Here is a 16,910-nt window from a genome sequence, read left to right on the forward strand (position 1 = left end):
TATATAAGCTGACTCTATTCAGATACTAATGATTTGCTTGTTACAGTAATTATTGCTGCAAGACCATACCGGAACATCTGTATTGATTTAGACTCTGGGAGAGCAGAGAGAGGGAGGGAGAGGCTCGCAATCTGGAATTCGACTTCGAGAGCAAGACAACAATCTGTTGATGGTTATTTTGGTAATTGTCCATAATTGATGTAAAAACACAGCGTGTGTTGCAGAAGAGTCTAAATTACTGTTTCTGTAGCTCGAGGGGTCAATGAAAATGGGCAGTTGCACTGAAAATGCATATACAGCATCTAATAATGTGAGTTCTAAAAGAAACTGGACAGCTGGTGAGAGAAGACAAGACACCCAGCCACACAGTTTGCACTTAATTGCTGGAATAAATTGTTCTTGGCAGTCAAAAGTAATGATGTGATAAGTGATACACAGTTAAATAAAAGATTTGACACCTGACATAAACATAAAAATGATTGTCTTAGACTTGTATATGTATGTTTTCCTGCATGTTTATAAATGTGTGTTGATGCCTGGATGATGTTAAGTACAAATATATAGTTAGTTTTGTTATTTACCGTCACGCACAAACAAGAGCCCTGCCCAGATGGGCTGATAAAACACCAAAACAAGACAAAGAAGCCAAAATGCAGGGACTGCATTTTTAGTTAAAGTGTAGGTAAAGACAGTCTGACTTTTTGACACCTGTTTTAAAAGAACAGCTACAAACTGAATAACCCAGCTGAAGCAAGAGAACTAAATTCAGCTGTAGCCAAAGCTCTTCTTTTTTTCTGTAGCTGTTGTATTAATTTAGATGAACTCATATTTTTGGTAATTTAGCGGGTAAGTTATTATTATTTTTTTTTGTACAGTAGGTTAGTTATCCCACATAAATAAGACAGAAGCTAAATTCAGCAAAGGAGAACTGATACTGCTGAACTACGCCTGCTGATGGTAATTCAACTGTCTTTGTAGCAATAACTGCTCATCCTGGATTTGGACTGAAGAGAATTTATGTTTCAGTGTGGTTAACCTACTTTTGTACTTTATTACAAATTAATTAATTATAGTACTTTTAAGTTAATGATAAACAAATGATAGAATAAAATGTAAAAAAAAAAAAACAATGCATGTTATCCTGAAGATTTTCTCAAGCAGAGGGCAGTTTTTAGGTCTCATCCTTGATCTGAAGATTTGTGTGATAATCAGTATAATTGATTCAATATTAAGGCATCACATCCATCTGTGACTCAGATTTTCCAATCACCTTAAAAATGTTTTAAAAATTAAAAAAAACAAAAAAACAATATCATTACTTCTTACGCATAACATAAAAATGCAAACCAAATGCTCTGTGTTATCTCTGAAGCTCTACACGTAAAATGTAAAGCATCAAAGGTCAAAGTCTTTTCTTTTCTGGGAAGCCATTAAACCTTTCTGAAGAGCCATTTCTAATCTCTAGACTCTGACTCTCATAAGCTCTACACTGTAGTTGTGGATGATACCGTAAGCACAAGAGGCACGGGACAGTATGTGGCAACAAATATCCGGTTCTCAAATGCCTCTTTCGAAAGGGTTTTGGCACAGCTGACACATAGTGAGGAGGTACTCAGCACATGGTTTGATAAGTGAAGAGCTCGCTACATAATGCAGCTCAGAACAAAGTGAGTGACGCATCTACAACACGCAGGGTGCTGCTGTGTGTCCTTGTTGCATTACCGTTGCTTCACTAATGAGACTTTGGCTGAACAATCGGCGTAAATCTGCGGTGCCTGCTGCTCAGTCCAGGTTGACCTCACTTCACTCTTGGCTGAATTAAGGAAATCTTTTTTTCTTCGTAACTGCGGATCTGGATAAAGAATACACACTAATTATGAAAACATCTGCAAACTAGGGCAAGACTGCGTGACCTTGGACTAATGAATATATATGAAAAGAACATGGCTGTTGCAGCATTTGACGAGTGAGGATCAAAACACTGATCCATTTGACATTTGAAAGCATGACCTCTGACTTCAGCGAAAGAAACTTTCCTTTACAAAACAGGCTACTATCAAACATACTGCCAGAAATAGCTAACTAAATGCCAAACACGTTACTGTGCAGAACTCTTTACCTTACATACAGATGGAACAAAACTACAGATAATAACTCAATAATTTCTCAATCAGAGTTACTCATACTTTTGCCTTTTTTTTTTCCTTCTCCTTGCTGAATTACAGATGGGCATTCATTCATAAACTGGCCTACACTGCTGTCGAAACCACTGCACCGAAACAAAATCCAATAGATTCGCATCGACACTTGAAAAAACAAAACTGAGATTGTGTGATGTCACCTAGGCACCCTGGTCAATTAAACACCTCCCACCACAGTTGGCATCACTCAAAAGGCTCATTAACCCTTCTGACCAACCACCAGTCTCAATCAGAAAAACATCCCGTCACATTGGCCAATCCCTACATGGGCAACGCAGGTCAACACCCACACAAGTGACAGGAAATTGAATTGCTAGAGAGAATGTGGTCTGTCTGAGCACTTGAAAGACATTTGTTTATTCACAGCTGGTCATGCAGCCAGATAGACTTCATGGGTTTAAAAATAAGAAGCAAAGGTGACGCTTAATGCAATTTTATAAAGTGGAAATTACTACTTTTTTGTACATCATTGATGTATGTGAGTGATATGAGGTAAATATTCATAGATTCTTAACAGCGAGCAGGAATGTGACTGCATAAATTATCTCTTAAGCGCAGCACCAACGAGCTGAATCACAAAATGCTAAATTTATACATATTGTCGGTTTACTAAAATATATATCACCATCCAAACACATCACATTTGAATCTTGGAATCAATGTGGCGTTTTACTTAGTGTACCACCACGCCTTATGAAACGAAACAGGAGCGGTGATACATTGCGGAAGCGTCTTTGTGTGCTTGTTTTTCAGACCACTAGTCTTAATCTACTGGGTTGATCTCCTGGTTCCCGGGGGATTATAAAATGTCTGCAAACCTCAAAATATTTGAGGCAATCAACAACTCAACATGCATTTGGCGTTAGAATGCAAGAATGTGAAAACACACAAACGAATGGATAAAAAGGAGTGAAATATGAAGAGAAATAAGGGGATCGGAGCCGTGCCCATTTCGGGGGTGTAAAATATGGAGAAGTGTGGATCATTGGGGGAGCTGCTCTGCCTGGGGGAACAGATGAAGGGAGGACACTCTGCCAAGATCTCTCCACTGAAGGGGGAGCTGAGGGACTGGAGCTCTATGGGAGAAAGAGTGTGCGCCTCGCATGCTGCTCTCCTCAATCTCAGTCTCACACGCCTGCATTGACACGTCCCAGGCTCTCTGCAGCAGAGGGAAATTGCTGCTGACAGGGCCTTGCAAACTTTCACAGCCATTTAGAAAGACTTACTCCCACACTTTTGTCACAGGCATTTATTGCACAAGATACATGATATGAAAAATTAACATTTTTCGAACTTGGCATCCTTTTTTTAACCAAGTTAGGCTTAAAAACCATTCATAATTTTTCAGCCTTACGATCGGCCCCAGTGCAGATGTAAACACAAGACATGCCAAGTGAGACCCCGAGATTATGAAAATGCACAATTTTCAAGAAAAAAAAAAAACAAGCAAACACTACTTCATAAATTTGTACCGTATGAGTTTCTAATCCAATAACAAATACTGCCCCGTGTCACCATCACCCAAACACTTTTTTTCCCCTCCTAAGTGAGAGCAGAGGTTATTGCAGACTTACTGTACCTGTATGTTCACGACCAACCAGTGTCTCCAGTAAGCAGATGTTGGTTGGGTGCGTCTCGGAGCATCCGGATCAACCATCGCCAGGACGTACATTTTTTTCTGCAAACAGAAGGAGATTCATATGCTATTACATTTAACACAGACAAAGTGTATTTACCACAATACCACACACATTGTGATTGGCCCAGAGGCAGTTCAGCAGCAGCGGTACCTGATCCCTTTCGCTTTCTAAATGCAGACATGTGCTGTTTGTACATGACGTTGCCCAAGGCTTGACAGGGATCTCTGCAGTTAACAATACTTAGTTTAAATACTTCAAAACAGATTTACTTTACTTTCTTAGCTTTAAGTCATTCTACCTTGTGCAGTGTGAATTTTATTCTATTCATAAAATTTGTGTCTTGTTTTTCATGTAGCCACTTGTGTTGTCAACTGTAGTGCAGAACGCTCACAAAGCCAGATGGATGAGTTTTCCTTTTATCAGCCCGACACATGATCATAACAGTCTTAATTCATCTGTCAAGGCTAAAATGTTAAAGTATGAAGAAAATGTCCTATAAAGAAAATAACATACATGACAATATATACTGTAGCTGTGATAACCACAAACTTATTCTTACAGCAAGCATGCTCCATCCCTTCCCTTTTATTCCTTAAACTTAATATCATTACTGTGACATCAACAAAATGACAACGTTTTGGATCTGATACCAAATCCTCTCGTTAACATATTCACAGTAACTTTCTGCCACTTACCAAGTATCTTTATACCCCTCAATCTGTCAATGGATAAAGTGAGAGAAAAAGCATCTTAACTAACACTTGATCACAGTTATTGGACATTGACTTGGCGGCTTAATTGCCGGAAAATCTTCATTCTGTCTGTCCCTAAAAGTTAGAGAATTATGAGAGCAGATTGAATTATTGCGAGAGCACATTTGTCATCCCTGGGCCGGTGCCCAAAATCTGCCAGACCATATGATGGGCTTTTTTTATTTTGTTCACTTCCTCTACAAACAGAGACATTAATCAAGGCTGCTTCAATCCACAATGTCCTCTTACTGTATATGTACTTTCAACTGAGACAAGACCATACTGATATCAGCTTTAATACATATAAAACAGATGCAGCGTTTCTTACATTCTCACACCGACTGCCAAATAACACTGACGGCGCTGCGGTAAAACATTTTTGAAGAATCAAATGCCTCCATGTAAACATAAACCTTACATTTTCTGTTTGTTGTGTCCTATCAAGACATTCTTATAGGCCTCTGAAAATTATCCTAAGCCGATGTACTTGAATGAGATAAAGAAGTAGTCATGTATTTTTCTGCAGATGCTCATTTTCAGAAGGATTCTCTGCCTACCTGACAAGCAGTAATAAGCGTAAACAACTAAGCCTAATAATAGGATAATACTGTAGTCTCAGTGATAGTGCCTGCAGGTAACATCCAGACACACCAGCAACAATAGAGCCTCCTCCACAGCCTGTCAAAAGTGACTCTATATCAGTGACCCCCCCGGGCAGCTTACCAACCATGACCTGTTGCCTTCTCAAGAGTTGTAATCCTCATTTGTACATGTTTGCTACCAGGCAAAGAAACTGTGATAATGTAGTTACACTAATATTTAAGTCAGACCCTGGTACATTCAGAAATAACATGGTTTCAAACAACAGCACACAGACACAGACTCGCGCGCACACACACACACTGACTAAAAGGCAATTTAAGCATTTAAATTAAAAATGACCTCCAGTCACAATTACCATTGAAGGAAATTGCACTTCATTGGATATTTCACGAAAGTTACCATGGATGGAGACACACTGTATAGGACAGGTTTAGTTTTTCTAAAGACAATTTTAGAACGACATTAAGAGCATTTCACATTTATTTCCAAGTGTAACAACAAAAACACGGCCTATTTATGGTGGGCACTGAATTTCAATGATTTCTGCACATATTTAGTGCTTGAATTTCTACCTGTAAGAATCTGGCTAGTCCAGCTGGCATGGGCAGCAAATAATACAAGAAGCTCCCACCATGCTTGCACTTCACACATTGTGGCATGTACCCTTCTCTCTTACGAGGACATTTTTTTTCTCCATCTGTCAAAATCCACATTAATTACGCGGAGATATGTGCGAAAGACTCCAGGGAAAAACAGATGCATATTCTGCCATCTGAAATAATTTATCAGGGCTCGAAGAAACTAAATGTATATCAAAACATGTTTTAACAGAGCTAATTCTCATCGCTGTACACCGGAAAGCACATATTTTTCAAAAATATGTTGGCGCTCCTTGTTAGTTTTTTTTTTTTTTTTAAATGAATACTAATAAGAAACTTGACCTTGATGACAATTTAAAATTCACTTTTAAACTGCAACTAGTCAAATCTATCACTGATGACAGTTCATTTTCTATATTTTGGAGGCTACACAAAGCTATTAGCAAAAACTGCAAATAATTCAAATGCTTCTACGTTCAGTCTCATTCATATATTTAATTTTGACTGTTGTAAAAAGGGAAGAGGTCGGCTACCCACTCTGTTATGCTTCATAATAACTACAGAACTTTTAAAATGTCATAATAATCTAAGAGCAGCTCAGACCAGGAGTGAGGGTAGGTGGGTAGGTGTCGGCCACAGACCACAGAGCTCCATCGGGCCATTATACAGCAGGGGATGTGAGGGCCCTGGGTGCAGGCTGGAGGCGGGGGAAGATTGAGCCTGCATTCTCTTGGGATTAACCTCCCACTGCCTGCTGTGATCACAGCAAAACGGCCCAGTGAGACCACACCTCAGACACCAGGCGGCTGGGATAAACCCTGCAGTCGACTGGGCATCTCTGTCATTGCTACTGGTCAGTGGCAGAAACGATGGGGAGGTGCTGTCTTCACCTATAGAGCTTGACGAGGGAGTACATGAACTCTATAGCTCTTCATAGTTATAAATTGGTTGTATATTATTATGGAGCTTCAGGTGCATTTTGTAGAAATACATTTTTATATTGTCATATTTTTAATAGATGACATCAAACTCCCACTCCATGCCAATAGCATCGAAAAGATACAGTATTTGCAAAACAGAAGACGGTAAAGAACAAAGGCAGAGAAAAACCATTGTCTCTGAGGATGTAAACTACTGTATTACCTTTGAGTGAACTCTGCTGGGGATGAGAATCAGAGAGATGGCTAATCGCTGCTCTCATAGAGCTGCCCGGGCTATCGAGCCCAGCTCTGCTAACTGATGACACCACGAAGGGCGAGAGTGAGTTAGAGGGAGGGAGGGAGGGAGGAAGGAGAGGCCCCTCTGTGAGTTTACAAGTTCATGCTTTATCCCTGACCCAATACCAAACTGTGTCATCCGAGCAGCTGCCTATTAATATACCCATTGCTTTATCCTCTCTGCTCTTCATCTTCTTCAGCCTCTGTGCACGGAACCCACAACATTTCATTAAATGGTCAACTGTGCTCACCGCTCGACCCAGAGCAAAGCAATGCATCGATCCCAAATCCCTGTTTAAGTAGCAAAAACACTTGAACTCGTTTGGTAATTAACAGGTATCTGTGTTGTGATTAAGAGACGGTGATGGCTTAACAACCATCGACTGCAGCTTAGAGCGAGGTTGAAAGATCGATCTGTAAAAATAGGAACTATAAAACACAGCAGTAGAAGTAAATTTGTCAGAAGGAGAAAATCTGTCTCAGCTATCTCAGCAATTTTGTCTTTGTTCACAAAAAGTATTATAAGGGATTTTAAAATAACTTTTAAAAAAGCATATTATTTGGTATTAAATTCATTCATGGAGCAAAGTTGTGTGGACTTTTACTCTCAGTGACAAGGTCTCATTTTGGCGGCAGGATAGCAGTGAGAGGGGCAGAAGAGCGAGTGACGGGAAAGGTTAACAGTGGTGCCACTGTCAGGGTCAGCAGATGAGGTTCATCCTGTTGGAGAGCAGGTCAAGGGTCAGCCAGGCAGCAGTAATTGAATCCTGACCAAAGAGTGGGGGGCTGTTCACCCAAAGATGAGATGGAGATAGAAGCCAGGCTGTGGCATTCACCTAGAGGTCACTGACCTTACAGGTGGAGAGGTCCTCATTGTCATTAATAACAGCCCATCCCCCACTGCTCATCTGCAGAAGCATGGAAACCTTGTTGTTCCTCACTGCAAGCAGCATTATAAAACCTCCTTCACAGCCAGTCATCACAGCAGTAAGTGAGAAACAAATAATATCAGTCTTATTATTGCAGTAATTAAAAGTTTGCATTGTTAGAGACTTAAAGATGCCGTTTACAGTCCAGCTAAGAGAAAGAAGTTGCATTATTACAACTGCATTATGGTGAGTGTAATATAAATGTTTGTACATATTATATTACATTACATTAGATTAGTACATATAATATTTGCGTTCCTTACCATATCTTGAGTACCTACTTGTTCCAGACCTGTGGACTTGAGACTTCGGGCTCAATTTCTAAAATGAGGACTTGAGACTTGGACTTGTCTACCATAAGACTAAATCCACTTGAGACTGGAATGATTTATGATTTGGCTTGAAGCCAAAAAGCTAGGAAGGCTTGATTAGATCACCCAAAATACTGAAAATGTACAAGTAGTTTTGTCTTTTGGAGGACAATATAAGCAGGATGCTCGCAATGTCTCCATAACCTAATGTCCACTTTCAGCTCCACATACTGCCACCAAAATAAAATTAGAAGCCTCTTCATTTGGATGACAAAAATGAGACTGTATTATGCAAGCAGTCTATACATATAAATAAGTAGCTCAAAAGTTTCATCATCTTCATATCCAGCATAGCACCTACTTTCACTTTTAGTTTTTCTGCTCTGAGCCTTCACAACAGTCTGCAAGTGTTGATATCTTGAAGCACAAACTTGAGAACTACCAGTTACCATGGCTTTTGATTAGAATGATTTATTGTATGGTATTGATGGTTTAAAATGTCTTTAAATGTAACAGTTGTATTTGTCATGGTCTTTTATCTATTTTATCTAGTTATTTTATTTATGTTTTTTTTTTCTCATGTGGATTGGCAAATTGTTTTACTGTTTACATTTCAACTGTCTTCTTATTAGCTTGCAGCTAACCTGTAAAGCACTTTGAATTGCACCAACCTTAACAAAAGGTGTTATACAAACACAACTTGACATTCATCCATTTTTGTTAAATATAATAAGTAATATGTTTTACTTTAGTTATTGCAAAGACTATATTATACTATGTTATCAAATCTGTTTTAAACAAGAAATTGTAGGAGTGGCTGCCAGGAATTTGTGATTGGATAAATATAAGATAAATGAAACATCTAATGTCTGGTTTTGTATAAATTATCCTACAGCTATAAGATAAATTCTCTGCTTTACTAAAAAAAGCAGTTTGGCATTACTGAAGCCTACCTGTGTAACAGGGCGTAACGGTGTCTTGTTAACAGACAGAGCACTGTGCTTCACAATCCTTAGAGTGTGCAATAGCTAAAAACACTGAACAAGAAGAACTCAGTGTGGACAGCACAACAGAGTCAAAGAGACCAAAGAGGACATTGGTGAGGGAAGGTAAGGAGAGAAAACACTAAAGACTAGCTTTTACTCATTGGTGAAAGCTTTGTGAAAATTACAATTAGTAATATTAGCCAGATTACTCTTCCTTGTGTCGATGCACTTGCTTGATATTTGGCTGTGTTGGCAAAATTGTTGAAATGCTAAATTTGGATCATAAGCCAAGTCATCCAATTTTGACAGAGGTTTAGTCAGTAGACATTCCAACCGAAAGAGACAACATTCGCTTTGCTTGGCTGTAACATAACCAACACTTACTTCTAATATACATTAGTAAAGTGTGTTAAAGTCACAGTTTGGTATACAAATAAGTGACCACTATCCTAAAATTTTAACTAAACTGAACAGTCGTTAATAATTATTAATTAAATAATATGTTTATAACAATACCATAAAAGTTACATTCAGAATTAGCACTGATTCTGTTTTTTTTTTGTTTTTTTTTTAAAGACTAATCATTAATGTGTTAAATTCTTACTGGGAACAGTGATGTATGTAAAAATGTTACATTGTTACAAACAGATACTCATGATGTTGTTTTCTGAACTATGCAACGTCATTTTGAATGTCCTCCTTGAACTATCAGGACATACTGCTGATCTAATTCACTTTTGGAACCTAACTGTAAATGCAGTGTTTCTATTTAAACAAATTGGTGTGATTTTGGTAATTTTGCTTGTGTAATCTTCATATAAGCATTTACAGATGGAAGAAAAACACATTCTTAAGTCCTGGCTTGTATCACCAATGTATCATTAATGTCTTTTTAATCCCCCCACCATTTCTTTTTTGTAAATGAGCAAAACTTATGCTTGCATTCAGAAATTCACACAAAGTCTTATGACATTTTGATTGCATTTACATCAAACATTTGCAAAGCCATTTAAAATCATTTTAATTTGTGCATTTTTCACATCCATGTTTGACTGCAAGCATTTTTCTTCTTCACTGCCTTTGTTGTTAAACCATTATAACCCCCAATTATTATTAATTGTCACAGAATTATGAAACTGATGATAAGAAGTGAATTCAGAGCAAATACAGATGAGAAACCCACCTGTTAAAAACACTGCCCTTTAATGCGACACACAATTATGTACTTTAAAGTTTATTAATGTGTAGACAAATAAGTCACTTGGTTTAGTTTGGGAAAAATTAAAGGTCTTGCTTGAATTCTTTACTGGCTTACCTAATGATAAAAATGTTAACACTGAACATCTTCAAAACATATTTGGGGAAAAAAATAAAAATTCTTGTCCATAAATGGAATTTCTAGGATACAGGGTTGGTACTAAAAGGTAGGATATCTCAGCCTGCTCTGCTTGAATTTTGACTTTATGAAAAGCCAAATTCTAAATCACAAGAATGATTTAGGGCTGCAAGGTGGCTCAGTGGTTAGCACTGTTGCCTCGCAGCAAGAAGGTCACCGGTTCACGTCCCGGTGAGGACATCCAGGATCTTTCTGTGTGGAGTTTGCATGTTGCATGTTGTCCCCGTGCAGCGTGGGTTCTCTCCAGGTTCTCCGGCTTCCTCCCACACAGTCCAAAAACATGTTGAGGTTAATTGGTGATTCTAAATTGTCCGTAGGTGTGAATGTGAGTGTGCTTGGTTGTCTGTCTCTAAGTGTAGCCCTGTGATAGACTGGTGACCTGTCCAGGATGTCCCCTGCCTTCGCCCTAAGTCTGATAGGCTCCAGCCCCCTGCGACCCAAGTGAGGATTAAGCGGTGTATAGATAATGGATGGATGGAAGGAATGATTTAAGATAGTATATTAGAGATAAAGATATCATGGACACACACTGCACAGTCACATAAAAACACATGCACATAGGATCAATGTGCTTAGGTAGTACTTTGAAATTGAAACCACTTACAACCACTCTTAGACATTACGCTCCGCAGTAAAAAGTCGATAACACACGATCTCAGTGCGTTGCCACTTTAGTGCAACTTGAGTGCTGCTGATGCTTCTGACATTAGACTGTTGTACAACATGATATGGGTAATTTCACAAGCGTCAATGACAACTGCAGTTATTGGTTTACCATTCACATTATTTACTGCCTCAAATAAATGATATGCAAAGAGAACACCAATAGTTCTCAGTGTGTTTTTAAGTGCTTCACACAGTACGGGCTGCTCACTACCTCCAAACCTGCCTATTTTTAACTCAGCCTCCTCCCACACAGGAATGGAGTGTGAAGTGGCTTATAAATCCACACTTCGAGGAGCCACATGGTCAAAGGAAAGTCACGTGTGGATACAAACGCATATTCTAGGCCAAAAGACAACACAGCTACTAGATCCCTGCTAGGTAGCCAAACAGAAGAGTGAGTGAGTGAAGAGGCAGCAGTTCAAGAGGAAGCAAAGCAAAATACAAAACCTAAGTTTACATAATTGCATAATCACATTTTCTGTTTGAACATACAAATATGGTACATTTTAATCAAATTAACACATGACAGAAGGAAATATAAGACAATGCATTATCACATCGGCTGTAAAGTCTGCACACTAAATATGACAACTCTGTGTCCTGAACAATACATTTTATTGTAGCCTCAAAACCACACATGAACAGCTCTTTGATAAACTCTGTAAATGTTAAAATGCAGTCTGTCCTGAACTTTTGTTTATAAAGCCTTGTACTTTTGGTGTGCACTTTGTAACTGCTATGAAGCCATAGCTAACAGTAAGATGGTTCACAGTCTGATTGAAGCTTGAGGGGGGTGAAGGAATTAGTAGCAGCCTAGGGAACCATTTCTGCATTTCTCTCAACATTGAAGACTTCTTTCACCGCACCATGCTTGCGAACACAGCCGTGCTCATGTTAAGCTTATTAGTCACCCTGGATGCGATCTTGCTAGCTGAGGCTTTCAACACTTTCTAGTGGTGGCTTTACACACATACACCTACTCACTGCCATGAAAGCATTTCTGCAAATGCACATGCTCAGACACAGTAACTACCACTAACAGGTACTCTGAAGTAGCATGCGGCCAGGTGCTGGGATACAAGCCTCCGATCCAGCCCGTGCTAAATGAGGCAAGAGGGATATATTTTAGTCATGTAGTTTGGCTGCTGAGAACACAACACAGTCAAACAGGGCAAATTACAGCACTGGTCTCACATCCATAATTAATCTGTCAAGCATGTCACACACTGAGAGTCATAGATCTGCTATTTTACCACCAAGTGCAGCCTGTAAAAGTTAAAGGTGAGCACATTCTAATTCCCTCACCTGGATTTGGGACTCAAAATAAACTATTTTGATTCTAAAAACACTTAAAGGTATTTGGAGGATGAAAGGTAAAATAATAAAGACTGATTTGGATTAGTGGATGTTTTGGTTAGTGTGAGTGCAACTGAAAACAGCGAGTTTAAGCGGGGCATGATGTGAGATTTCAAAGCTGCTAACACCTAAAGCTCTTATTTAATTTGGGTTCTAAAATTAACCTAATCTGGGCCATTACATTATATTTTGGCAGCTATTCCATTCATACCAAAATCATTTTTAAAAATATTTGGGATGAGAAGATTGAAAGCTCTAGTAACATTACATCTCGTTTATTTTAACAGAAGAGCAACTGCTGTTGCCCACCATCTATTTTGACATTTAATGTTGAAGGCTGTCTATAATTGCACTTCATGTAGATAAAATATATGAAAATGTTACAACATTGCACTTCATGGAGAACCATCATGCAGCAGACACAATTCGGAAGACGATGGGAAACATGCTGCCATGAAGGGAGCTTAGTTGTAAGCACTCTGACACCCATTCCTATTTGGCCATCGGAGCTGTTAAAGGTGTCAGGGCTGTTCACAGGCACTGCGTGTTTCACCAGCCAAGATGGCTTCCACATTTTTTCTATCATGATTAATTATGGTTTCTGATGGTAGTACAGTGAGAAAGTGTAAATTATTCCCACATTTTCTTGTGCCCTCCGTTCAGTCACTGTTGTGTAGGAAGATGCTATTGACGCCATTCATGGATGGCGACCAAAAGGCATCTACATGGGGTGGCAAACTCTAGTGCCTATTAAGGGGTGGAAGTGGTGGTGGGGGGTGCTTGGCGTGTGGGCTGAACCTAGTCCAGACTGCCAGTTGACAGGGCCGGATTTTCCAGTATGGAAGAGTCTTGTTTCAGTGGGCGAAGCTGGGTGTTGGGAGACTGGGAGAGAGGACTGCCCAGGGCTTGGAAGCTTGAAACAGAATATTTCAAACAGACAAGCACCGTCTGTGTTCCAGTGTCACCAGCCCACCCGTCTGACAATCAGGGCCATGTCATCACGGGCTCTGAGTAATTCAGGGAGCACTCTCATCACCTTAGAAGATGTGGCGATTTTAGACGTCAGAGCAGTCAGAGGTCCCAAAAGCAGAAATAGCACTAACCGGTATACAGCATAAGGTATGGAGGACACAAAGTACAGTAAATATGTTCCCCTACAGGCAAAACATTAAGAACATGAGCAGCAAAGCTTGATGAAACATAACCACAATACTGCGCTTTGCCTTGAATCCCTAACAAAATCCACAATATGTCTTCAAAAACACACACTGCGTACGCAGCACAGAAAATCCTTAGTTTTGGAGAACTGGTTGAATAAAATAATTCGTCTGACAGATCATTTTGTGCATGTTGATATATTTAGTGCTGTCAGAGAGGACATCACAGAGAATGGCACTTACATCACAATGCAAACTGTTATCAGAGGAGGTACAGGTTTATGGTTCAAGGGCTCGTCCATTCATAGAGAACAAGCTCAGCCTCTCTGCCTGACACACTGATAAAGACAGCACAAATAAAACGGCTCCACAGCTCCATCTTTGCCTCTCCCCAAGGGAATAATATATCACCCATCTGAATGTAGCACATATTGAATCATTTCCAGCGCTGATGATTCATTTGAATAAATCAGCCTTTTTTATTTTGCCAACTTGAACTGATACTGAAATAAGGAAAACTGAAGTAACATTGTTAGATATGAGGAAGGACAGGTGTTAGAGTGTTCTATAGGACTGGTAATCCTAATCCCCTTTCAAGCAACAATTAATGACTACAGCAATAATCTTCACATGTTTTTGCTATTCCTTTTTCACTGTCAACCATAACCTGCCTCACTCACAAAGACCAAATCCAGGGGGATATGTCGCTGCAGGCAGATAGGATCTTATCCTGGATTTGCATAGATAAATGCACAGCAATAACTCAAGTAGTGCAAAGGACAGACATAGTTTTGACCTGTGATATATTCTCCACATGACCACATACTATTGACAAAACCTGCTCTCAGGAGTTTAATTTTCCAATACGGCTGAGCCACAAAAAGAGGTCCACGTGTTATGTGCAATAATTCTTAACAAATATCAAATATTTTAAGGAAAAAAAATAAATATGGATGCTTCCAAAAACAAAAACTTTCAATGTTTTCCACAAAAAGCTACGGATGCACAGGATCAGCCTATCGGCAAATATGAGAAATCAGCAGCTTGTGCAATGAAAGGGTTATATCCGTATTCAAGCTAAGAGACATACTCTAACATACACAGACACAAATCCTGTTGAGCTGAGCTGAGCAGAGATACCCTACCAGCCCTCCAAGGCACAATTAGGATTTCACGGGGGGAAGAAATCTACATTCCTGCACACATGAAAAAAGTCCTTTCTCCCTCCCCACAACAATATCAACTTTTTACTCAAGGAAAAACCTGAAGCACCACTCGATAGGATTTGGACAAAGAAATAAAAAACAAAGCCAGAAAAAATCTAAATTTAAGCTGCAGTTGTTAAAGAAAAAATATTATGGTTGAGGAAAATCCAGTCCTAAGCCTCCCAGTTCCAATCAATTTCTTCTATTCTGTGTGATATGAAAAGAAGCTACCACTCATAGTTTGTTTGAAGTGCTCGTCTGTGTAAAGCTGGGCTACGTTCAACAACATTTTGTATGGACAGCCTTAGTGTATGATTTTAACACCTGTCAGACATTCAGTTCAAGTACAGAAGGTCAAGTACCTGCCAGTTGAATAAGAGAGGAGATAGAGCAAAATACTAAATTTAATTTCGTGAAGTGTCCTTACAAGTGCATACATGTATAGGAACACAGCATGGCGAAATAATTTTAGTACAACACAAAGCACAGAGATATATGTTCTCTCTGAGAGTCTCACTTATCACTGTGTGCAAACTACACGTGTATGTTATGCAAACCTAGCTATGCAGTCAATGATGTCGCATTCTTTAAAGGAGTCTGTGCATAGAAGGAGAAAATGAAGATAATACTCAATCATCCATGTTATACTCTAATCTAGATCAATAGTTGTGTTTTAAGTTCCTGCCATTATTTAGCCACATGACAACAGCAAGACATTCTTTTGATGTATGTATCTTACAGTCTGACATGGAACAAGGTAGATAAATCAAATCCATACACATAATGCAGCCATGTGCATAATAACGCAGTCAGTGTCAGAAACTAAAGCTTAAACAGTTTGTCGATTAATTAATTGACTATTTTCAAAACCAAGCTCTAGCCTCACAAAGGACTAGCTGCACGTATATATCGAATATAGGTAGGTATAGATAATATGGCCGTGTCTACAAAAATATATTGCACGAGCAATTTAGCAAAACATAGTGAAAAAGTGCAAAAACCTGCAATGAACAGCTAGGAGGAGAATGAGCTGCTTAGCACTTAAGTCAGGATCATTGCATATTAAAGATGAACTTAAAAAGGCTCCAAAGAGAACTACGCTCTGGAAGTTTTGTGGTCAAACCTAAGTAGTCCTAACGTGCTCATCACAAAAAGGGTGTGCTGCTTTTGGCTTGACTTGTCAGAATGAAAGCTGTTTTAAATAGGTACCAAATATAGCAGTTATTCACCAACAACCCTTTGCCATTTACTACAAAAACAGATATTTATTAATGAAATAAAACAACTGCAAATGTTTTAACATAGCTATTGTCAGATCACTTTAATAACATTTTTATAGTCAGGCCACTTTTAAACCTCTTATCAACATAAAATAAATTATGGCTGTAGCATGGCTGCATTTACTTTGACCCCATCATGTCCGATTTAACTATGACAGACACTAAGCTAAATACCATGGTGACAATAAATGGTCCAAGACTTCAGCTACAATGAATGTCTCCAAGTGTAAACTTGCAGTTCTACTGATGAGATGTGGCGAAACTAATGCCCTAAAGCACATCCATAGAGCATTATGCCAAAAAAGGACATTAGCAGCACTTGAATTTGACCAGGACCTTTTAGCTGCCCGGCCTGTGAAGTGGTGTTTTAAGGAAAAACACATTGTAACCGTCACAAGTGATTCTCAGATTTGTGTCGCCTCTGAAGAAAAGGTTAAGCACATCATCTATCTGAAAATGCCCAAATCTGCAGTCAGGCATAAACTTGGCACCCAGATAAATCATGCCATCACTGTGCTTCAGTTTTCTCACTACCCATACCTCTCATGACATTCACAGAAAGAAACAAAGCATCCTGCCAACACCTACTCTGTGAGAGAGCTCTTTCAGTTC

At 39.1% G+C, this 16,910-nt stretch overlaps 1 protein-coding gene across 1 annotated transcript in view; it reads right to left on the bottom strand.

The window, feature by feature from the left end:
• Positions 1 to 16,910, bottom strand: part of pebp4 (phosphatidylethanolamine binding protein 4) — a 56,365-nt gene that overhangs the window by 28,838 nt on the left and 10,617 nt on the right. Inside the window, exon 4 of the mRNA XM_008288651.1 lies at positions 3,781 to 3,879. Within this exon, the coding sequence (XP_008286873.1) occupies positions 3,781 to 3,879 (99 nt within the window). The remainder of the gene's footprint in view (positions 1 to 3,780; positions 3,880 to 16,910) is intronic.

This window comes from Stegastes partitus, unplaced genomic scaffold, assembly GCF_000690725.1.
Source record: "Stegastes partitus isolate 25-593 unplaced genomic scaffold, Stegastes_partitus-1.0.2 Scaffold568, whole genome shotgun sequence".
Classification (NCBI taxonomy): Eukaryota; Metazoa; Chordata; class Actinopteri; family Pomacentridae; genus Stegastes; species Stegastes partitus.